Source organism: Lytechinus variegatus, chromosome 12 (assembly GCF_018143015.1).
Source record: "Lytechinus variegatus isolate NC3 chromosome 12, Lvar_3.0, whole genome shotgun sequence".
NCBI lineage: Eukaryota > Metazoa > Echinodermata > Echinoidea > Temnopleuroida > Toxopneustidae > Lytechinus > Lytechinus variegatus.
In genome coordinates this window covers 2,391,308-2,415,179 of record NC_054751.1, presented here as the reverse complement: position 1 = coordinate 2,415,179, position 23,872 = coordinate 2,391,308, and the positions used below count along the sequence as shown (strand labels likewise).

The 23,872-nt window shown below is 34.7% G+C and overlaps 1 protein-coding gene across 1 annotated transcript in view; it reads left to right on the top strand.

Moving 5' to 3' along the window:
• The first annotated feature begins 13,136 nt into the window (after positions 1-13,136).
• LOC121424772 (sideroflexin-5-like) overlaps positions 13,137-23,872 on the top strand; it is a 31,427-nt gene continuing 20,691 nt past the window's right edge. The window contains exon 1 of the mRNA XM_041620545.1: positions 13,137-13,314. Coding sequence (XP_041476479.1) covers positions 13,240-13,314 — 75 coding nt within the window. The 5' untranslated portion in view covers positions 13,137-13,239. The remainder of the gene's footprint in view (positions 13,315-23,872) is intronic.

Sequence of the window (23,872 nt, the reverse complement as noted above, 5' to 3'; positions counted from 1 at the left end):
ACGATATTTCTGGTTATTTTCATAAGTGGGCGAGACACAAAATCGCTTTTGCCTTGTATGAATAATGAAGTGTCCGTCTGGATTGCTATTTTCTTGCCATGGAAATCATATGAAAGCTGCAAATGGTTTTGTTTCATTATGTTAATGTAAGATTTTAGAAGATTGTAAGATTGTAGAAGTTTGTTAAATAAAGAGAATTGTTAGGTCATGAAAAAAAAGAAATGAATGTTTCAGGTGACTAATGTATTAGAAATAGAATGGTAATGGTTATGATAATGATCTAGATGATGATAATAAAAATAGATAAATAAATAAATAATGATAATAATATCAACAACAATAATAATAATAATAAAAATAATTATAATACATTGAAAAAGATGTGAGGATGAAAAAAAAGTTAAATTTGTATTGCACAAGTGTCCAACTCTGGTTAATTAGTGCAATTTCTATTTGAACCTCTCCACTCCCTGGGGAACATGTATGATAGAATGCATAAATATAAAATCTCCAAAACTTAACCAGTGTTTGGAGTTACATTGCACGTTGAATTACCGAAAGAAGTAACAGAAATAATTTACCATTAGATTTTATTAATCTATAGAACTAAAAAGAAAATAATATAATTAAAAAGAAGACTATGATAATTTTGGAGATGATATGTAAATAATTGATTATATTGCATGTATTCAAAGAATCATCCTCTGTTGGCATGGAGCCCTCGAACATATCTAGTCTAAGGTATGTAACAATATGTGAACTATTTTTGTACATTTTTAGGAAGTTATGTTGTAAATATTATTCAGAATCAGTAGTTAGAAAGAAAATATATATTGATTTGATTCCTCCCATTTTCAAGAATTCTTTGATAATAGAAGAGGTTGGTTGTGTTTGAAATTGTTTACTGGTAGGTCTTTATTCTGAGGTCATATTCAACTTTGCCATGGTCGAACTCTGATCAAATTATGGGAAACAAACGTTTTGTTTACAATTGATCTTTACTGCAACGTTTTCTGTTTCTAATTACTATTCAGTTGTGAATGATTTTAATATTATTTGAGCTAGAATATTAACTTTTGTTTCCTTGTTTGCATTGACTGCGTAGTAGAATGAGACTGTAAGCACCACTTTTCCGAGGCGGCCCAGCGCCGTCAACATTGAAATCTTAACCATGGTCAAGTTTTTTAAATGTAATCATATTTGAAACTTCAGAAATATGGAGACCTAGATGTAATTTTAGACCAGAGTTTAAAGAATCCAAAGTACATAATACAGGTCAAAAAGCCAATCCAGAAAGATACTAATGATATTATTTTGTGTTTATTGGATTATGATAAAGAAAGCAATGGTAGATTATGTAAAGACCTCTTACATGTACATTATAATACATGTCTATGTTGGAATAAGGGAAAATGGACAAGGAAACCTACATGTATTGATACTTTCGTTTGCCAAGTTTTGCTATTGTTTTTATGGCCTATGAAAGTGCCTATGCATATACATAAGAGTCTGCAATACAAACATTCCCACTCCTCGTAAAAATGTATGTAACGGGCCCTGTTGCTTAAAAGTAAGTATTATTTTAACTTTGACATTCATTAGTATTTAAGTTGCGTAGAATTATTGAGTTTGATTGGTTGTTAAGTCTGGTTACCATGGTAGTTAACATTGGATGCTACCATAATAGTAACTTTATGCAGCAGGGCCCCGTGCCTTGATATTAAAATCCATCCACTTTTAATACATATATATCATAATGCATTCCTTTGTATTTGCCAGTATTTTTAGTATTGTTTATTTTTATGAATGCTTGAGAATGTAAATAATATAAAATTTCACATCAATTTACAAACTTTAAGTTGACTGTTACAAAGTGCTTATATTTATTTCACCTCTGATTGATATTTTAAGTACAAGTCCACCCCAACAAAAAATTAATTTGAATAAAAAGAGAAAAATCCAACAAACATAACATTGAAAATTTCATCAAAATGGGATGTAAAATAAGAAAGTTATGACATTTTAAAGTTTTGCTTAATTTTACAAAATAGTTATCTGCTCATCCTGTTGGGTATGCAAATGAGGAGACTGATGATGTAATCCACTCACTATTTCTTTTGTATTTTATTATATAAAATAGGGAATATTCTATTTTTCTCCTCCTTGTCAAGTGGAACAACAATTAATTCCTCCCTGAACATGTGGAATGGGCATTGTTTAACTATATGATTCAGTCAGTTTGGTCCTTATTGTAAAATCTATAAAAAATGAAATATTGTATAATTCAAACAATAAAAACAAAAATTGTGAATGTGGGACATCATGGACTGTCTCATTTGAGTTGCGCATATCTCTGTTTTGTGAAAAATAAGCAAAACTTTAAAATATAACTTTCTTATTTTACTTCCAATTTTGATGAAATTTTCAGCATTTTGCTAATTTCATTTTTGTCTATTTATTCAAATCAACATTTTTGTGGGGTGGACTTGACCTTTAACTTACGAGTGATTTCATTGTTAATGTTGAATACTACTTTCTGCACTGAAGATATCTGCATACATGTTTATGGTCTGTATGACCAAGACTTTCTGACAATTCAGGAAGCTAAGAATAAAAAGTAAATATCTTAGAAGTGTAAATTATTGTTTTTTTCTTGGAGAGAAGCATCAAAGCTAATAAAATGACCAAGAGATTATGTTTAGCAAAAAGAGTTTACTAAGAAGTAATTATGTTTGAGAAAGTGGCATGCAGGGATGAAAAGAGGGCGGGGGGGGGGGGTCATTATTCCTTTTATTTTTGTGTGCCATACATTGATTTTTTGACATGACAGCTGAAATATTAAACATTTTGAAGATAATTTGAATGCATGGCCTGGCTAATATTTTTTATTAAAAATGGTAATAGGAAACTTTGTCTACAACATACTGTAACTGCATGCATTGCACAGAAAAGAAAATGTAAAGAATATTAATGTTTAAACTTTTGTAAATTCAATTATGTATTGTTCTATGTAATGAAAGCAGATTTTAAGATAGTAGTAATCTTTGTAAAACTCTTCAGTGTCCATAGTCTGTGAACTAAGACGAACAAATCAATGCAAATTTCTAATTATCACAATCTCAGGATTTTATATTTAAAGATTGTTTGTCTTGTTTCTGTATATATATGTAGTCTTGAACTGTTTGGATTAACATTTAAACTGTATGTTGAGGCTGGCCTCAAGGCCAGATTTTGCTGACCTTGGCACAGTCTGGGCCCAAATCACATGTTCAAAGTCAAAAGTAGAAAGTTTTCTGCAGTGCACTTATGACTTGTAAGTACCCGTTTGTATATCCCCGATAAGCAATGTATATTTATTTAACTTCATGAACTCAACCTGTGGTCCATTCTTACTATCAACTGTTATTTCATTAGACCTGCTGAGTATATGAAAATGTACAGTGCATCCCAGATGTAAATATATATAGTGCGTCCCCAAAAAAACTAAACCGAGATTAAGCGATGATTTATCATAATTTAATCACAAATACAATAGACAAATGACCTACCAATGTATTACTTAGATTATTCCTCATTCACACATGAGTAAGCAAAAACAATTTGAAGAAAGGATACCAAAAACTCATTTGGCGGGGTATCAGAATTTAAAAAGAAAATCACATGCCTAAAAAGTTCAATATCTGCTCTTTTATTTGATACCTTAATCACAAAAAATGGTCCAGAAGTAAAAAAAATTATGTTCCCTTGAAACAATGCTTGTATTTCCATAATTTCATTAAATGTGTTTTCACGGATTTTCCACAGAACATGGTTAAAAAAAGACTTAATGCATGGCTGATCGTCAACAAAACGGAGTGTTGAGTGAGTTTAAATGCTAGCCTGTAAAACCTCTTCATTTTATTAAATTTCAAGCCTTACATAGCAGGATGACAAAATTGAATAGACCAAGTGACTAGAATAGCACACCCATGAACACTTTAAGAACACTTTAAGAAGGTAATTGTTTCATTCCTACTTTGAATGCATATCGTAGCATGTTGCACAGTGTAATTTGAAATACCAGTCGTTCAACGCATTGAACGCATTGTTGTTTTTTGTGGATGTAAATGAAAAACACAATTCAAAAGAATATATGAGTAATCAAGACATCAAATTTGGTGCTTATCTCATTAGATTTTAAACCACAAGGTCACTTTAGTACAAATGACCTTCCTCTGATCATGCGTATAATCTTTTGATCATGCGCAGAAAGGAACTACAAACTGGCTTATTGAGGCATCAAATTAAAGAGCAGATATTGAACTTTTGAAAAATGTGGTTTGCATTTTGAAACCCAGATACAGCCCGCCAAATGACTTTTTGGTATCTCCTCAAATTGTTTTTGCTCACTCATGCGTGAATGAGAAATAATCTAAGTAAATTTCAGATGAAATAGGAGATTCTAAGCTTTACAATGGTAGGTCATTTGTCTATTGCATTTGTGATTAAGTTGTGATAAATCTCGGTTTCGTTTTTTTTTGTGGGACACACTATATATATATATAATTCAGTTATTCCTATTTATTTTGATACCTAATTTGTGACGAACACTTCACATATTAAATAATGAGCAAAATGAGTTTAAAATTTAAATGTCGAAACCAGGTTCTGCAAAATGAATTGGATGAACATGCTTTTTGGACAATTGGTTCATTAGCATTTCTTTTGTATTCTTTGATTCTCTCACCGATCCCTCAAATGAAAAAAGATTCAAAATCACATGTGAGTTTATGCGCAAATAGTTTCTGATATACCTCAGTATTTATTATTTGTAATCTGCCAAGCTGAATGATTTGCTAAGCTGTTGGTTTGAAATTAGAGATGAGATTCCACTCTTCCACTAATTTATAGTAAAAAACATATTTAATAATTGTGAAATCTAACTCTGAAAACAGGTTTTCTTTTTTGTTGGACGCACTGTATATTACCAAAGTAAAATGCCAATTGGGCAAGTGCTATATTGTTATTATCTCAAGTACACCCCAACAAAAAGTCAATTTGAATATTATAGAGAAGGATCAGTCAAGGATAACAGTAATTGCTGATAATTTGAATACCAGTAAGCCTAGAATTAAGAGCAAAATACAGCAAGTTCACATGTTAACACCTCAAAGGGGTGCCGTTAATATGCATTTACCAAGTAACATGAGGGATGTGTTACAAAATTTGTGTTCAATAATGTTATTGATAGAAAATTTAATAACTCTGTTGAAATTTGAAAAGCAAGAATTAATGATTACCTTTATCTTTTCTTGGAAACTAAGAATATCCTATTTTCTACAATTATTTACAAAACGATTTGGTGCTGTACAAATGTTGTTCTGTTTGTTTCTTGTTAACTGGAACCACGTATTCCCAGTACAAGGCCAATGGGAATCACAAAAATCAGATGTTTGTATCATACAGGTAGTGTTCATGTAAATTAAATACACCTCGTGTAATTTTTGTAAAAAAGGAAAAATAATGAAATAACCATGACTGACATTAATTCTTTTCTTAATAAAGATATCTTTTGCATGAAATTCAGAAACATATTTAGCTTATTCTTTGAGTAGATTTGAAATTTATCTTATTGAAATCATTGAATGATATGTGAGTGAAGTGGCAGCACTCTAATAAGTAATATGTGGTGAACTGATTATTTAATGCAACTAAAAATTTTACAACAATCTTAAATTAATGAGAAGTACACCCATGGAATGTCAGTGTGAAAGTGCAAACTAAAATTTTTGAGTTAACCTGTATCATTGTGGCTATGTTTATATTCTCTTTGTCTGCTACCAGGATCCCCGTTGCATTAAAGTTACCATTTAACCATTATGGTAACTTTGCCATCCAGTGGTAACTTGTCTAAAATCCTTGATTTTGATAGGTTGGTGATCATCATTACCATGGTAGTTACCATTTATGCAACAGGGCCAAGATGGTCTAATCAGATTGTCTAACACCATCGTGGCTGAACCCACTTGGTCCACTGTCATTTCAGTCTAAGTAGACCTTCTCTCTTGGTCTATTGGCCTAACTGTCATTTATTCTAATGCCCAGATGGCATTACGTCTACTCACCTTTTAGCACTTTGTCAAATGAAAATTTGACTCAAAACTGTAATAACCTAATTGGCAAACCAAATAATTAGTAGATGAACTGATCTTAGACTATGTGAAACAAGACTATATGACAAGTAGACAAAGTGAGTGTAGGTTAAGTGACAAGTTACTGGCCATCATATGAATGTAACAAAAATATTTTGACATGATACCGTTTACAATGATTCAAAGTAAAGATGAATTTACATCGGAAATCTAATTATAGCCTGTGTACTGTGGCCATTGCAATTAATTGGCAAACAGCTTAGGTTTTACGAATATGGACTGATCAAAAATACAAAGTTCCTTGGATTTATTACACTAAAAATCACCGAAACCAACATGGATTTTTTTTAGGTGTTTTCATTATGAGAAGTGGCAATATGTTGCAGTTTAAACTGACTTCAAGATCTCATATGCCATCGTTCCAGAATGCAAACTGTATATTGTCATAAAAGGGTTGAGCAAGAGTCCAATAATCTTCCCTTTGAAAGATCCGAACCCTGATGAGAGTACAAGCCATGAATGTGGCTTGGTACTTTCCTCTAGCCATTGCATGATGTTGGTAGAAACCATAAAGATCAGGCATACAGCTGACCACTTCCTTTCTCTGGTTCCCCTTAGTTGATGACGTTGTGCTACAAGAAGAACAAGGGTTGTCAGGACCACCCTGAGGATGTCATAGCAGGAGGTGAAGAAGGTCATCCAGAGTAGGACTTTTTTGTCAGAGAAGTGCTTTTGATTATCTGCAGGAGGCTCCAGAGACAACGCTATGGCTGCAGAAATGATCCTGAAGATATGGAGTGTGTAAACTCCACTTCCACCAAGTAAAAGCATGACATCGTGAGCACCGATGAGCGTGCGAACATTCGGCATATTGGTCGTCCTGAAGCTTGGGTAGCTGTGCGTGATACAGAGGTATCCAAAACACATGATCAGCGATGGTGCAAAGAAAGAAATCCTGAAGACACCGTTCAAATAGGCATGTTTGTACTTCAAGGAACCATCCTGGTTCCCATAGATGAGGAGTCTACAGCCTGTGAGGTAGGCAAGTGAAGCTGCAAATGATAGTATAAAGGTGGAACGTTTAAGAAGAGTCATTCCAGGATTGTCACGATATGACCCTGATGAAATTGTCTCTTTGGCTTCTTCATAATCTGCTGTCCGGTCCCTAATTTTGATGGTTGACTGTGGGAGGATAGAAGTCCACATGTATAACACTATTGCAGCACCAGTGATGGCACATTCCTCATAAAATGGCTCAATCAAAGTGCCCCAGAAAATGCTGCCATTATCCATACAGGTGGCATTTGCTGTTTGGTTGTTCAAGGAATGCGAAAGCTCATTCATGGGTTGAGTGATTTCCTTGATAGTCACAGAGAAAAAAATCCCAAATAGAAACGCTAAGGCATAAGAAAAAGATGTCTCATCAACAAACACTGCACCATAGAAAGTTCGAAAATAAATGATGGCTATGAGGCTTCCAATCGCAAATATGACATTTCCAAATATGTGGTTTGTAGTTGTGCCTGTGTTTTGGTCGTCTTTCAATAGACATCGTAAAGACAGAATAGTATCCACCAACAAACCGAGCATGATTAAGGCAGAAAATAGTTGGAATATGTTAATCATGGATTTATGTGGAGTTGCATACATTGATCCTTGGGTGTTGGCACTACTTCTTTTATGCCAGATATTTCTGTAGTGACTTGATTGCAGATTGCTTACTTCACTTTCCACAGACGTTCCACTAGATGGAGTTGCATGAGTGTTCCCTTGGATCCTTGATTCCTGTTCATCGCTTTGTGTCTCATCACTTTCTGAATGTAAGGACATTTCTTCAGATGAAACCCGATCTCCCAGTGGCTCATGATATGTTAAACCCACTGATGGACAAACAGATACAAGCTCACAATGATTCTCTTCTTCACAGAACTTTTCACCTTGTTTTGATAGGACTGTCTTTGTGAACTTGAATGAGGTCACTCCTGAAGGCCCATGTACAGAATTAAATCCTTGAAAACTTTCACTGAGTGAATGGCCCTTTTGGACCTTACCTTGAGAAGAATGTCCTTTAAGGCTGTTACTTTGGTCATCCTGCATTGAAGTTCTCTGTAAACCTAATGGTGAACAAACAGATACGTGCTCACAATTATTTTCTTCTCCAGAGATTGCTTCATCTGTTCTCGATGGGTCACTCTTTGTAACCCTAGATGAAGTACTGGTCACTCCCAACGATGCTGTATGGATGTTACTATGATCAGACATCTGTCTCAGGTCATCTTGTGTTGAACATCTCTCTAAAGATACTGTGTCTGAAGTGGGTCTCGGGTCATCTTGCGTTGAAGATCTCTCTAAAGATACTGTGTTTGAAATGGGTCCCAGGTCATCTTGCGTTGAAGATCTCTCTAAAGATACTGTGTTTGAAATGGGTGCATCGGGGGTAGAATTTAAAATTCCAAATGCCCTGGCACAGTGACGACATTGTTTTGGCCAGAATAAAACTTGATTTCGATGGTACACCCATCTGCGAAAGAGAAACCACAGTGAGATCAATGAGCAGAGAAATATGGCTACGATCAAAATACCAAGCTCAAAATCCCCTGATGAGATGAAAGATGACTGGAAGGCAATGTTTCTTGGCATGATTGGCAAAAATTCAAGACAGAAACCAATGCTTGAAGTAAAGCAAAGGATTAGTGCACTGCTGTATCGACTGCCATTACTTATAACTTCTTCAGCCATGATGATATATAAAGAGATTATTTCTCCAGCCCCAGTGTTGGTCTGTCAGGGATTTCATAAAATGATATAGCACAAATTCGGCAATGAATTTCAGCCTTCTAACAAACTAACCTGTGCTACCACAATGCAACATTATGATGTCACTTGTGTTATCAAGACAAATATAGTAACAAAAGTAAATATATAAGTAATGAAGACAAATTGATTGTGCATGATCATTTATTTCATGTAAAGAACAACAAAAGAAAATAGTAATAATTCACTATTGTGATTTAATGGGAAAAAGGAAACCTGTCCTTTCAAGAGCACTCGTTTTAAATGATTGATTAATTAGTGATGATAATGGTGTTTTTAGTATGACTTTTAAAGAAAGTGAAAGGAATCTCATCAGTCCTGCTGCATCACCCAGCTTACCTCCATTATTATCGTCTCCAGTGGTAAAGCTACAGGGGAATTGTCCCCCTAAGGTTTTTTTTAAACAATGATGGAAAAAAAAGATTATAAGAAAAAGTAAGGTAATAGAGAAGACAGAAAATGATATGGTGGCATCTTCAACATTGAAAGCCACGGTTAAGTTTTTGAAATGTCTTCATAATTTAGCAAGTATATAGACCTAAGTCACGAAACTTAGACATAAGGGTAATCAAGTATTACTGAACATCCTGCCTCAGTTTCAGGTCACATGACAAAGGTCAAAGGTCATTTAGGGTCAATGAACTTAGAACATGTTGGGGGAATCAATATCGAAATCTTAACCTAGGTTAAGTTTTTGAAATGTCATCACAACTTCTGAAGTATATAGACCTAGTTCATGAAACTTGGACATAAGGGTGAAGATCCTGCCTGAGTTTCATGTTGCATGATCCAGGTCAAAGGTCACCTCCAACATGGTCAATGTTTGTTGACCCTAAGTTAGGGTCAACAAACTTTGACCATGTTGGGGTTATTTGTGGAATTGTCATCATAACTTTGACATTTTATGAATCTAATTCATGAAACTTGGACATAAGAGTGATAGTGTATTACTGAAGATCCTGCCTGAGTTTCAGGTCACATGACCAAGGTCAAAGGTCACTTAGGGTGAATAAACTCTGACCATGTTGGGGGTATTTGTGGAATCGTCATCATTACTTTGACATTTTATGGATCTACTTCTTGATGCTTAGACATAAGAGCAATTAAGTATCCCTGAAAATCCTGTTCGAGTTTTAGGACACATGACCTTGGTCATTTACAGAGCTACCAAGTCTCACGTATTATGCGTGAGACTCAAGCATTTTGGACTCTTGTTCATCCCCTCAAATCTCTGTCTCACGCAACTATCACAGCCTATCCCCATATACATTGTACACAATGTCTGTGATCTCACTCAGATTCACAGAAAATTTCACGCATAGCTGGTCTTTGAACTTGGCATGACTGCATTTAGGGTCAATGAAATTTGGCCATGTCAGTGGTATTTGTTGAAATGGCATCATAACTTAAAAAGTTTTGGGATCTACACATGTAGTTCATACGAAGCATATAGATATAAGGGAAATCAAGTATGAATGATTGTTTTGCACATGTCTTGGGTCACATGATCATGAACAAGCTTGGTCAATGGACATATAGAATGTTTTCTTTTGTGAATAAGTATATAATCTGTTCTCAAAGTCAGCACTGCTGCTATATCAAATTGTGTAAAGCAGGAGAGACTGCTAGAGGTGTTCCACTTGTTTTTATAAAAGGGATCTCAGTAGTTCTACTCATCACTCACTGACTCCAGGGGCATATTGCTTTGGGATTATTCCCCCCCCCATGATTTTTCAGATGATTAAGAAAAAAGCTAAAATTTAAAGTGGCACATACTCTAAGCATAAAATAATTTGATTTTAACAGAAAATCAGACAAAACAATGAAAATTTGAAAAAATCATACAAAACAATGAAAATTTGATCAATATTCACTTGCTGTAACTTATTTCATTATGTGGGAGACATCATTCACACATAAATGAAATAAAAAAAAACAATTATGACTTCATGTTATAAGTATAAGAAAAAGAAAGTGGGCATGTAACATCACCAGCCCACCCAACAAATATATCAACGTGCACAAAACTGTTTTCACAATTGCTAAACTTAAAAATTTAATAGCTTTAATTGTTATTTGTTATCAGATTTTGATGAAATTTTCAGTAATTTGCTTTATTCTTATTTAGTACTTTAGATATAAATATTTTCAGACTGGCCAGAGTTGGGCTTAGTATCCCTTTAAGAAGACTGAAAAAGTAAGGAATTCAGGGAAGAAATGCAGACTGATAAAAGAGTATGGGGCAGATATGGCAGGTTACCATACCATGTATGGTCATTTTGCCTGAAAAAAAAATACTGAACTTAATTAATCTATATATAGCCATCTACTGAAATTCAACGCCCCTCATTATGAAAGGTCGCCACACCATATATGCCTACTACCCCACTATGAACCCACCACACTTTGAGAACAGGCCCCATTCCCTTCATTATACAGGGGCGGATCCAGCTTTCGCCAATAGGGGGGGGGGCCGAAAAATATTTTGATCAACATTTTTCTCGATTGGCCGCTACAATCTGGATTTTTTTTTCTTTGGGGGGGGGGTTCAGGGGTAGTCCTAACTAAAGAATGAAGTTTTAAGTATTTTTATTGCTATAAACAATATAAGGTATCTCATGTGGTCTTAATATATAATGCGAGCGCGAAGCGCGAGCTAAAAATCATTATAATCATGCATGAACAAAGATAAGTGTCTGACTAAATAATGCGAGCGCGAAGCGCGAGCCGAAATTTTGTCATATAGTAACATGAAAAGTGACTCAATTAGGACTGTTTTTAGTGATTAATGAAGAGGATACAAGTATCACCAATTAAATATTGAGAGTGCGAAGCGCGAGTTCAAAATTTCTGATATTCCGACCTGAAAAAAATGAACAGTCTAAACGCGTTTTTATTTAAATAAACAAGCTGTGTGTCTCAAACAATTAAATGCGAGCGCGAAGCATAAGCTTAATTTTTTGATATACTGACATGCTAATGGAGCATTTTAACAAATTTTGGTAAGAATTTCCAAAGAGCATAGGTTTCTCACAAATCAAACAATGCGAGCGCGCAGCGCGAGCTGAACATTTTGATACACATTAACAATTTGTGTAAATCAAACAAAATAATGAAAGCTTGATGTACGAGCTAAAAAATTGTGTGCAAATTGATATCAGAACTGGATATATTGTATATATATATATTGGTTATATATTAGTGTCATTTAACCCTCTTGAATGGGATTCATTACACAGGCAATGCGAGCGCAAAGCGCGAGCGAAAAATCTTATATAAAGTCTATTTTCCAATTCTTCCCCTCACCTTAATTTTTTTATCCTTTCAGGGTCGGGCCGGTCGTTACGCTGTAAATTACACATCATGGGTAAAATACCTCTTTACTTTTCTTTCTGTTTTTTGTAGTTTCTATCAAGGTAAAGAGTACACTTTTTTCTGCAGGTTGTCAAAAAATAGGGGGGGGGGCCGGCTCGGCCCCCTCCTGGATCCGCGCCTGTTATACCCGTGAATAATATAAAGCAAAGCTCCATCCATCCATCCATGATAAATGTAAATTCGATTCAAGTGGCTAGTGCTGCATGTTTTTATGATGTATAATTATCTCTATTTAAATCTCTGATGATTTCATATATCACCAACTATATATACTTTCTCTTTTTTGTTCTGTACTACATGAAGTTGCAATACAATCAAACATAAGAGAGTTATATACATCTACGTACAATCATATGATTTGTTGGAATCATGATTTATGGCAGCTCCAATGTCTATGATATCCCAGCTGAATTTGCAACTGGCACAGCTTGTTTTTTTTACTTTACTTCTTTTAAAGTACTGTATGTTGTCAGAAGCTACAAAGCTATTAAAAGTTACTTAAGTTATGAACCAAAATAAATTTTAATTCATGGCGTAATTCTAGGAGCCGTGAAAGCAGGGGGGTACTTTTTTTTTCTCCAAAATCATGTACTAAAACGTAAATGACCATACGATTGTGATTTTTTTTTCCTGGTCAGCCCCCCCCCCCCCCACTTTGAAAACCGTTCCGCGGCCCCTGGGTTGAAGCATGGTGGAGTGGAGGTAGTATGGTAAACCACTGAAAGAAAGACTGCACAGCTGAAGCTCGGCCGGAGACGAGCGTCTAGCTATAGCTATAGCTAGCCGGCCGGCTAGCTAGCTCACTGGCGATATCGATATAACTAACGCAACTTATCACTGTGCTGTACTATACTACTCGACTGGGCTAGACCTATATGATTCATGTGATTCTGCTCCAGATTCTGTATCTGCCAAGAACATGGACCAAGTCGAGGCAAAAATGGACCAAGATGGCTATCCTGCATTCCATTTGAGCAAGCCTAGATTCGATCAGGTAGCTTTATGCGTTGAGAGAATGATGTGAAATATTGCTTTCACCGCAAAAATATTGCGGGTGATACCCGACGGGACTGTGCCTGTAATGGGTACCAGTACCGTACCGTATGCATGTTTGCCGCCGAGGGGTTGCCGCATACGCGCATGCAGGCCAGGCCGTGGGAGCGGGGCGGGGCGGGTCTGCTTGTGTTGTGGTGGAAACGTGTTCAGAATTGTATTGCTTAAGGTCATTTAGTCAACTAGTACTTTTAATAGTAAATAAATCAGTATTGCCTCTTTCATGTTTATCTGATTATTAAAATTTTGCTTTATTTTGTCTATTACGTTTTTACTAAATAAATCAAAAGGCCCTAGACCTATCCCTCAATTCAGTCTCGTTTGCAACAATGCAAGTTTGCTTCATTTCGTCGATTCCTTATTTTGCATCTAACGCAGGGTGACCAGACGTCCCCTATTTCCCGGGATTGTCCCGTATTTTGCTCCTTTGTCCCAGCGTCCCGACAGACCCTTGCCGGGACGCCCATTTGTCCCGTATTTCAGAATATTGAAATAAAAAATGTAGTAAATACATTGACAAGTGACAAATTTCAATTAAATAAGCAACAGATGACGAAGCAGGGACAACAATTCAATAGATAACTGTAAACTATTGCAAGTTCTGCGGTGATTTTCTTGCCAACCCAATACATTGCAACGATCTGGCCTCCTGCCTGTGTGTGATAGGCTATACTAGCTAGGCTAGGCATGTAGGATCGGAGCAAATTCTCAGTGGTGCAAACAATCTCACATGATAAATATTTTTTCCACCAAAATAATAAAATCGGGGGAATATTCTTATAATTGTACTATGGATTCTCAGATTAATTATTTGGAGATGTAATCGGAGGAACAAGTTTTCATAACTAGAATCTAGATCTAGTTGTTTCAGCTTTTGTTTCGGGCCCAGAGGGGCCACTTACATTGACGAGTGGATACCATGCGCGACCAAAAAAACACGTAAAAAGGATGTCTTTTTCACGATAGGGCACGTTACGTACGTAACGTGATAAGGGTGTCAAAAACACAAAAATAATGAAAAAAGGGTATCTATTTCGCTAGGAAAATTACGTGTTTAGGGTCGAATTTGCGGGGATGATAAAACAAAATTCAAATGTTTTATAAAGGATGTCCTTTTTGCCCCAACACTTCGTGTTTAGAGTCCGATTTGCGCGAGGTGTAGAAGATGGGGTCGTACTAAACCAAATAAGGTAAAGCCGACGACCGAATGACCCGTAACAATAAAACATTTCTGTACTTGTTTAGGGGTGATCATTTCAGGGAATATTTGCCAAGAGTATATCGTTTTGTTTCCAATACTTGTTAAGGGTAGGGTTTCACACGCCAATACTTGTTAAGGGGTGCATTTTCAGAATATGGAAATTACGTGTTTAGGGTGCTTTTCGAGACCCCATGGTCGCGCATGGTATCCACTTGTGAATGGAAGTGGCCCCCCCGGGGTTTCGGGTCTTGGTGTGTACGATGCCGCGATGTTTCATCTAATTTTTAAGTTTGACAATAATGTTTCAATTTGAAAAATTTTATTCATTTCTAAAACATTTACTTTTTGAAATTTTTAAAATACATTTAAAAAACACCAAATAAAATTATGATTTTTATAAAATGATTGGATTTTTTGTTTACTTGAAGTTTGAACTTTTTCCCTTTTCTTTCTTTTCCACCTTAGCCTTCCTGCATGCCCTTTTTTGTTCCATCTAACTTTATTTCCTATCTTTCTTTCCTAAGCATTTTCTTTTTTCTCTCTCTGTTCATTTTTCTTTCTTTCCTTCTCTCTCTTACTTTCCTTCTTTATCAAATATCCTTATTTTTATTTCCTTCTTTCCTTATAATTACCTAGGCTTCCTTCTCTCTGCCTCTCATGTTTATTTTCGTTCTCTCCTCCCTTCATCCTTCCCTCCCTCTCTTTGTTTCTTTCTTTGTTTTTTGTCCTTATTTTCCCCCTTATTCTTTCTTTCTGTCCCTTCCTTCCTGTTTTCTTTTTTTTCTTTCGGAAAATGAACTAAACATGTTTCTTTCCTTCATTATTTCTTTCCTCTTTCATTTTCTTACCTTTTTTTCCTCTAATTCCCTCCTTTATTTTGTCTTTCACATATTCATCTTCCCTTAATTCCTTTCTTTCTCTTTCTTTATTCATTTCAAAGAATGACGGAAATTTTTTTTTAATCTCTTTTATTCTTTCTTTCATCCTTCTTTTATACTAACCTTCCGCTATTTTGTTATGTTTTCCTTTATTTTCTTTCCTTCTCAATTCATCTCTTTTCTTTTTCTCCTTCATTCTTTCGTTCACATTCCCTTCTAATTCTTAATATTTTTTTTCACAAGTTTAACACTTTGTGTAGGCTTTTTTGTTGATCTTTTGTCAATTGTCCCGTATTTCATTTTGTGAAATCTGGTCACCCTGATCTAACGTTACCTCTTTTTTTCAGTCTCTTTTGTTTTATTTCGTTAAAAAGTAGGCCTACTTTTAATAGTAAATGAATCAGGATTGTCTATAGTTTCATGTTTACCTGACAATTAAAATATTGCTTTATTTCGTTTTACATTTTTACTAAATAAATTTAAAAAATTTCATCTAGGTTCTAGCCCTAGTCTTCAGTCTCCATTTTTAATTTACTAATTTACTAAATAAATCAGAATTGCATCTACTTGTTTTTCAGTCCTTATTGCTTTACTTCGTCTTTTACGTTTTATGCTTAATAAATCTCTTTCCATATATTCATATATTTCTCACAATTTATTTTGTATCATATTTTAATTTTACGAAAGAAATCAAATTGCATGCATCTCCCTTGTAACAGTCTACATTGCTTTGTTTCGTGAGGTAAAAAGAATGTCTGTATAATTACTCCTCGTGATTCAAGTTCCCCTTGATCCGAATTAAATCATTGTGTCACTTTTAGTTTCCTATTTTCGATAAATATGAATTATTAGAATCTGCATTATTAAAAACACTATAAAACTACTCGTGATCCAAGTCCCCCTCTAAAATAAAACAGCAATTAACCTGTTGATATTGATCTACCCCTCATTTCCCTCTTCTTCAAAACCACTCTGCCACATTTAGACAGTTTCCTAGAGATGATAAATGAAAATTTTCAATAAATAAGAATAATTAAAATCAATGAAAATCACTGTTAAAAACACTATTTACTTCTTGTGATCCGAGTCCCCTCCTCGTAAAGACTCTCCAATTTCCCGCAGGAGGGGACTTGGATAACTAGGAATAGTCGTGATCCAAGTCCCCTCTCCTAATAGTACAAAATGGCAATTTACTCGTTGATATTCATCTACCCCTCATTTTCCTCTTCAAAACCACTCTGCCACTTTTAGACAGTTACCTAGAGATGATAAATGAATATTTTTGATAATATGAATTATTACAATCAATAGAATCGCATTAAAAATATTATCTTATTACTCCTCGAGATCCAAGTCCCCGTAAAACAGCAATTAACCCATTGATATTCATCCACCCCTCATTTCCCTCTTCAAAACCACTCTGCCACTTTTAGACAGTTTTCTAGGGATGATGAATGAATAATTTCTTAATACCCAATACCCCTCTACTGCCAGGGAATCCTAAATTGACCAAAATGTGAGCAGCGACTGATTTTAAAACGGTTATAACTCTTTACCCTTACGATGTATAATGAAACTTTCTACACATCAAATGATGCATGGTTCATGGGCTTTATGGTCATGTTATTATCTTTCATGCATTTGGAAAAATGGAGAAAAGATGTAATATTTTACATTGTTTTTTTTCAATAAGTAAAACCTCGAAAATTATGATTTCATGAACATTTTAAAGAGTAAATAACCTGAGGAATTGTAGAGATACCAAGAAATTAAGAAGATAAAATGAATGTTCAATGTTTACCATTTCAAATGACGTATCTATTGATGAAATTGAACAAACAGAAATAACGAAAAATATGCTCTTTTGAATTAAATGCTATTTTGCTATTCAAGTTATTTCCTCTGAAGTACGAGAGAGTATACACACACACAATTGAAAGCGTCCTGTTCCAAAAAAGGGCATTGTCGTCGATCAAGTGCCCAATCACAGCACAGCTGCGATCCCACACAAACACACACAATAATCATGTATTAGAGCCATGTATCCTCAAAGTGCAGCCAACTGTACCCTTTCATTCGTGTAGTCTTCATTTCATGTAATTTTTTTATTCGTAGTGTAACAAAGTTATTGCCAATCAGAAGGAGACAAAATATATAAGAACTAAGATGATATATTGAAATATAGATAAAAAAGGGTCGGACAGATTTAACAAGTTTGGAGTATAAATCCCACAAAATGATATGGGCGTCAGGGACTCAGTTTTATAATTATGAGGGGAGCAATAAATAGCTCTCCTAGATCTTTTAAGGAGAGCGGTAGAGGAGCATTGCAAAAAGCTCTTCTTCAACATACAAGGGGAGCTGTTTGTCCAATTAACAAAACAGATGGAGGAAATGTATGTACTATAAAGTTACAATCAACAGCCAAAGGAAGTATTTGTAATTGTTTTACAATGTTTTGTAAATTTTAGATTGTGTGTTATCAAAACCTGTTTGAGTTAGGTTTTGACTTTGGCTTAAAGTTAAGTCACTAACAATTTTTTTTTTCAGGGGCTCCATTTTAAATTTTTTTGTCAAATTTCGGGGGCTACTTTTTGCATTTCGGGGGCTCTGTTTAAATGCTACTTTTTTGTATTTTGAGGAATACCTGTTCACTTATTAATGAATTATTACTTTTTGTTCAATATTGTATGATTTTTTAAGTTATTTTTCATGCTTAGAATCTTGGATGTGGGTGTGTGTGGGTGAGTGCGTGTGTGTGTGACTGTGAGTTGGACTTGGATATAAATGAATTCAATATCTAATTCCTACTCCATCTATTCCGGTACAATACCCTGTACTCAGCCATGTACATGTAATAAAGGCCCACATCCCCTAAGTTAACTTTTCCTGAAGTTCTTTGAAAACGCAGATCTCCATGAAAATTTCATTTCTCTATTGGGGAGTCTAAATTCGGTGAGAATGTATTCATTAAGAACTTAAATATACATGACAATGAAGAAATCATCAAACTTTATTGGCAGTTTTGAATAATATTCATGAAATGTAAACTCTGTCTGAAACAGAAAATCACCATCATTGAGGCCTTTACTGAGTGAATTGTCCCCCAGAGCTCTGGCAGAGACAGAGCTCTAACTGGCTAGCTAGTAAAAGCGCCAATGCGTGAGCCTGCCGCCAGCCTTGTAATAGATGGAGCTTTGTTTGATGATTTATTGTTTGATATAATACCTCATCCCCTAGAAAAAGAAAATAAATAACTTTTTAGTTATAATTAATAAATAAGGTAACTTATTTTGGAAGTTAATAAGCCGTTTTGAAAAGCAAAGCCGAATGACAACTCACCAATGCTAGGTTACAAGTCTCAGGGATTTATTTCCTGTGTAATTCGAATTATTTAATCACAGAATCGTGATATCTGTAGGGGAAACATGTGCATTCGAAATTGCACATGGTGGTATTCATAATGGACCCCTATACATGCAACTGTTTCCCGACCGTTGCATTGATTTTTTTTTCCGTACTTGGTACCATGTGTATGGAAATACGTGGTACAGAAAAAATAACGCAACGTCGGAATTTGAAACTGCGATACTCGCTATTTTTAAGGATTATTCATGACTTTGAGTGTTGGATTTTGGATGATTTTTAAATGATAAACGGAGCTCGAGCAAATTGAGTTGTTATTCACTCGGCAATAAGCATGATTTTGGGTGATTTCGAGGGCGACTTTAGGCATTTCCGCGCAGGTCAACGATCGCGAGGAGCGCTATTAATCGCGCTACCAAAAATGGATTAAGGCGCGCATGTAGCGCGCGATCGCTCTCGCGCGCCTTAAAATCGAATCCCTGGGGCGTACTTGGCAAAGTGCACAGAAGTAAGAAAATAATGTTTATTTTTCGTGAATAAAAGATCGAAGAGGAAATGCAGATCAGTTACAAACAAAAAAATCAATACAAATTTTCAAAAAGAAAATAGGCCTATTCTGTATTACTGGTCTGACTAAAGTAGCCACCTATTGACATTCTTTTATTCATAACATAATGTACTAAGCGTGGTATAAAGAAATGTAATATTCAACCCGTTATCGTCGTTATCATTTACATTTCTACTCTCTAAAGTCGTTTTAAAACCCCTTGATAGTGACGTCAATGATGCAACAACTAACAGGTCGGTCTGATTGGTTTTGTTAATGTATCCCTTTTTTTTTCTTTTCCTCAAAACATCTGATATTACTGGATATACTCCATTTACATTTTCTCTGACCAATGGTTTGATTTAGCAAAGGAAAAAATCCACCTTGAAAAGAAAATAAATCTTGAGACGAATAAGCGGTATTATTGGCCGTTTTCAATTATCACATTTATTTTTGTTGCTTCTTCCTATTTTATTTGAGGAGAATATTGAACGATTCATATTTTTGTGAGAAGTTTGAATATGATATTGATAAGCATAACAATGTCAATTCTTTTTTTATATGATGGTTTGGGCTATAAAAACACGTATGAAATGAATATGAACTGTTATTTACCTGATCTTAAGTTTATGAAGAGAGTTTGACTGCAGAAGGAATGCAATTGATATGATTACAACAATTATATTTGAATAATAATCATGATGATGTTGATGATTATTCTGATGGCAATAACATTAATAAGAATAAGAAGGTGAAGGAGAAGAATAATGATGATAATAGCAATAACAATAATAATGATTACGATAATACTATAGTAATACTAATAATGATAATAATAACAATAATAAATGAACAAATATTGATGATTGCAGTGCGACGAGAGTTGGAATTGACAGCCTTCTTTTCTCATATATTTATAACGAGAAAAATTTTGTGAGAATGCTAGAACAACAAAGTATAAAGACCTTTTCCCCAGCCCGGTTGTGAAATGAGCATGCTATGGACGTTTAAAAAGTCTTTGTACTTTCTATGGGGATCCTCAAATTGGCAAATGTGCTTTAAAATGGCTGATTTAATTGTGGACAATTCTCCATTTGTTTTGTACACAATTTTTCAGATTTCCCCCTTTATTTTACATATTTCACATTCTTCTCCCGACCTTGACATATGTGATGTGAATTATATTTTCCCATGACATATGTTATGCTCAGAATGAGGCAAGATGCAATTTGAAAGATAATGAGGAAAATCTGAAAATTTGTCATTGTGTAAATGGAGAGTTGTCCACAAAATCAGCCATATTGAAGCATGTTTGCCAAATTGAGGATTTTTTTTTCATTTCAATGAATAACACTTTAAAATGAAATGAAATCAATGAAAATCACTGTTAAAAACACTATTTAACTGTCTTATTACTCCTCGTGATCCGAGTCCCCTTCCCGTGTTGAGACTGCCAATTTCCCATAGGAGGGGACTTGGATCACAAGGAGTAATTAGACAGTTAAATAGTGTTTTTTAGCGTGATTAATTTTGTTTTAGTGTTTTGATCATTGTTTCATCAACTTGGAAGAATATACATCCACAGGAGAGAAAAGAAAAAGACTACATGTATTTTTGTCGTTTGAAAAAGTGTCCGAGTCAGTTGTTATTGTGTCAATGGGAAAACGTGTGGTGGAAGGAAGTCCCCGTTCAGTGAGAAGCTTTGCACTGTTTCATTTCGCGAACAAGAAAAAATTAAAAGGAAATAAAAAATCTGTCGTGTGGTGAATACCGGGTAATTATTTTTTCGCCGCCTGGATATGCTCCTATCAACATTTGTTGTTTAACTCACCACAGGGTATATAGTGCACCATTATTTTTTAAAATGGTAGGAATAGGACTCAATGCTGATTTGATGCATAGATGTTATGCTAACAGATCTATTTATTTTAAGCCTTATTTCAAAATGATTGCTCTATTAGGTCTATGTGTCGCAAAAAAAAATTAAAAAAGTGTTATGATAAAATACCTCTCGACTGAGATGAAATCAAATTAAGTAATCACCTTATCAAAGTGAACATGTTTTGTAAATTACAAAAAAAAAAGTACTCGAGTCTTTTCACAGCGAGTAGAGCTGTTGTTGGTATTTTTTCAATTAGAATTATTGTTATTCACCTCTGTGTGTCTGTTATCTTAGAAAATGCCTGTCAGGACTTTTTAAGCGGTTTTGAAACCTAGAAAGCATTTTCAGATCTATGAGTGTTTTATATATCTCAAGAATCTCAAAAGATTCATTCTTACAACTGTATATCCAGGAATTAATTTGGAGGGGCGGTAGGCCTACATGTAAGTCCACGCAAGGCGCACGAGCGCATATTGCAAAATTAATATCAAAGGGCAATTCCACATGGGAGAGGGTAAAAACAGTAAAATTCAAAATTAATAATATGCATCTGAATGTGAATGTCCTTTTTACACAAAACCTTATATTTTAAGGAACTGAAAATCTTTTTCAAATATCTGTTACGGTTTTTGCGGAGCAATCTTTTGAATTTGATGACCATTTTCAATTAGAGAACATGTATTTTACATTATTTTGGATAAATTTTATAACTAAAAAAATATTTTACAATTTTGGTTCAAAATCATCTAATGTTGTGTGTGAAGGTGTAATAATTACCAGTAGCAAGTGTCTTTATCATGGGTATTTTCAAATTTCTCAGAGAAAATTTTGCAATCTACTACAAAAACGGATGTAATTCCGTTACCATGAAACTGAAAAGTTTTTCCTATGAACTAAATACTTGCTTGAATTTTATATAATTCTGAATTCTCTGATTTCATGTGACTTGCTAAAGACTGAGCAACATTTTTTTAAATATCATTTCTAATTCTGCTGTAACTGTGGTAACGGAATTACATGGTAACGGAATTACCATCATCATATCTTTAAAGGGGTGTGCGTTAGCCAATTTTGTTCCAATGGCATGTTGATATCTTAGCTGTAGATCACAGTTATAAACATTAAAAGCCTTCTGATTAGTAATTACACTCCAAATCAGGATGAAATTATACAATTACTTGACAAGTCCCATTCAATATGGCCTGATGGAGCATACAATGTAGGTGAATGCCTTACAAAGGATTAATGGGCAATCAATTCTTGGGGAGGAGTAGAAAAATGATTATGCAGGATGATCTTAAAAAAATTTTCATTCAGATTGATTTTGCAAAAAATGTCATTGCCAAATACCATTTCTAATGAGATCCAAAATACTGGACGCACAATCACGAAGTGACCATGTTCACTGTGTGTGCCTCGGAAAAGAATGGCATTCCTTTTTTTGTAATTGCCTCTGATCAATTCACCCTCAACAGACTTAGTGAACTTTTCAGTAAAAGAAATTCCGGGACGGCTGGGAGTATTTCTCTGCTTCAAAGAAATGGGTATAGTTTTCAGAAGGGACCGCCTTCTAATTTAAGCGATATCTTCTGTGTAACTGTCCTTGCAACGGAAGATTGGATATTCTTTGCAACAAGCCATGGTGAGGGACCAGACTCTGGCATTGATTGGCAAACAGTGTAGCGAGCAGTAAAAAGTAATGAGTGGAAAAGATTGAAGTGAGATCCATAATTTACAGATGTTACAAGAATCACATGCCAAAAAATCATACTAAATCTTTATACAGATGACATTTCCAAAAGTAAGGTGGATTTGACAGATATTCAAGAATCATGATGCCTTAATTAGCACCAAACCAATAATTTTCTCCACCCCTACTTGTATGCAATGGATGCTCAGAAACATGCAAAGTCAGCATCATCCAATAATCACTGCTTCACGGATAAAGTGAGTAACGACGATGACCCTTCAAGTGAGGATGATACACAGAATGTGAACACTTCTCTAAGGAGAGGATGGTGATAATATTGAGACCAACAAAGTCATTAATAACACAACATCTGAGAACAGCAACATAACTCAGTTTGAATTGGGTAGAAATGTATGTACAGCATTCTGCTGTGAGAGAAATGCTAAGAGACAGTGGTAGTATTCTCATATACATTCTGATATAAAATGAAATATTTTATCTCTATTAAAATAAGTGATATAAAATCACCTAAAATTCGTTCCGAAATGGTATTCCAATAACCATTTTGTCTTTGTTTTATCTCTGTGACACAAACCTATTTTTGAACCAATTTGTAATGAGAAAGGCTGTTTTTTGTAGCACTCATCTCATTCAACCAATTAAAAGCCTTTCTGCCATGAGTTTTGGCAAATGAGTGAGATGGCATTAAATCAAATTCTGTGCCTACAGGGATTTAATTGAAAAAAAAATGAACAAAAATATGAAGTCAATATCACATCATTTTGTACTTCATTTCATTTCATAAACAACATACATGTAAGTCAATAAAATTATTTGAAATATTTCTTTAATCTACAAGAATAATATTAGAGTAGTACTCTAATGATTAAATGATTTATCATTTTCCTTTATTCTTATTTCAAAGTCTTGAGCGA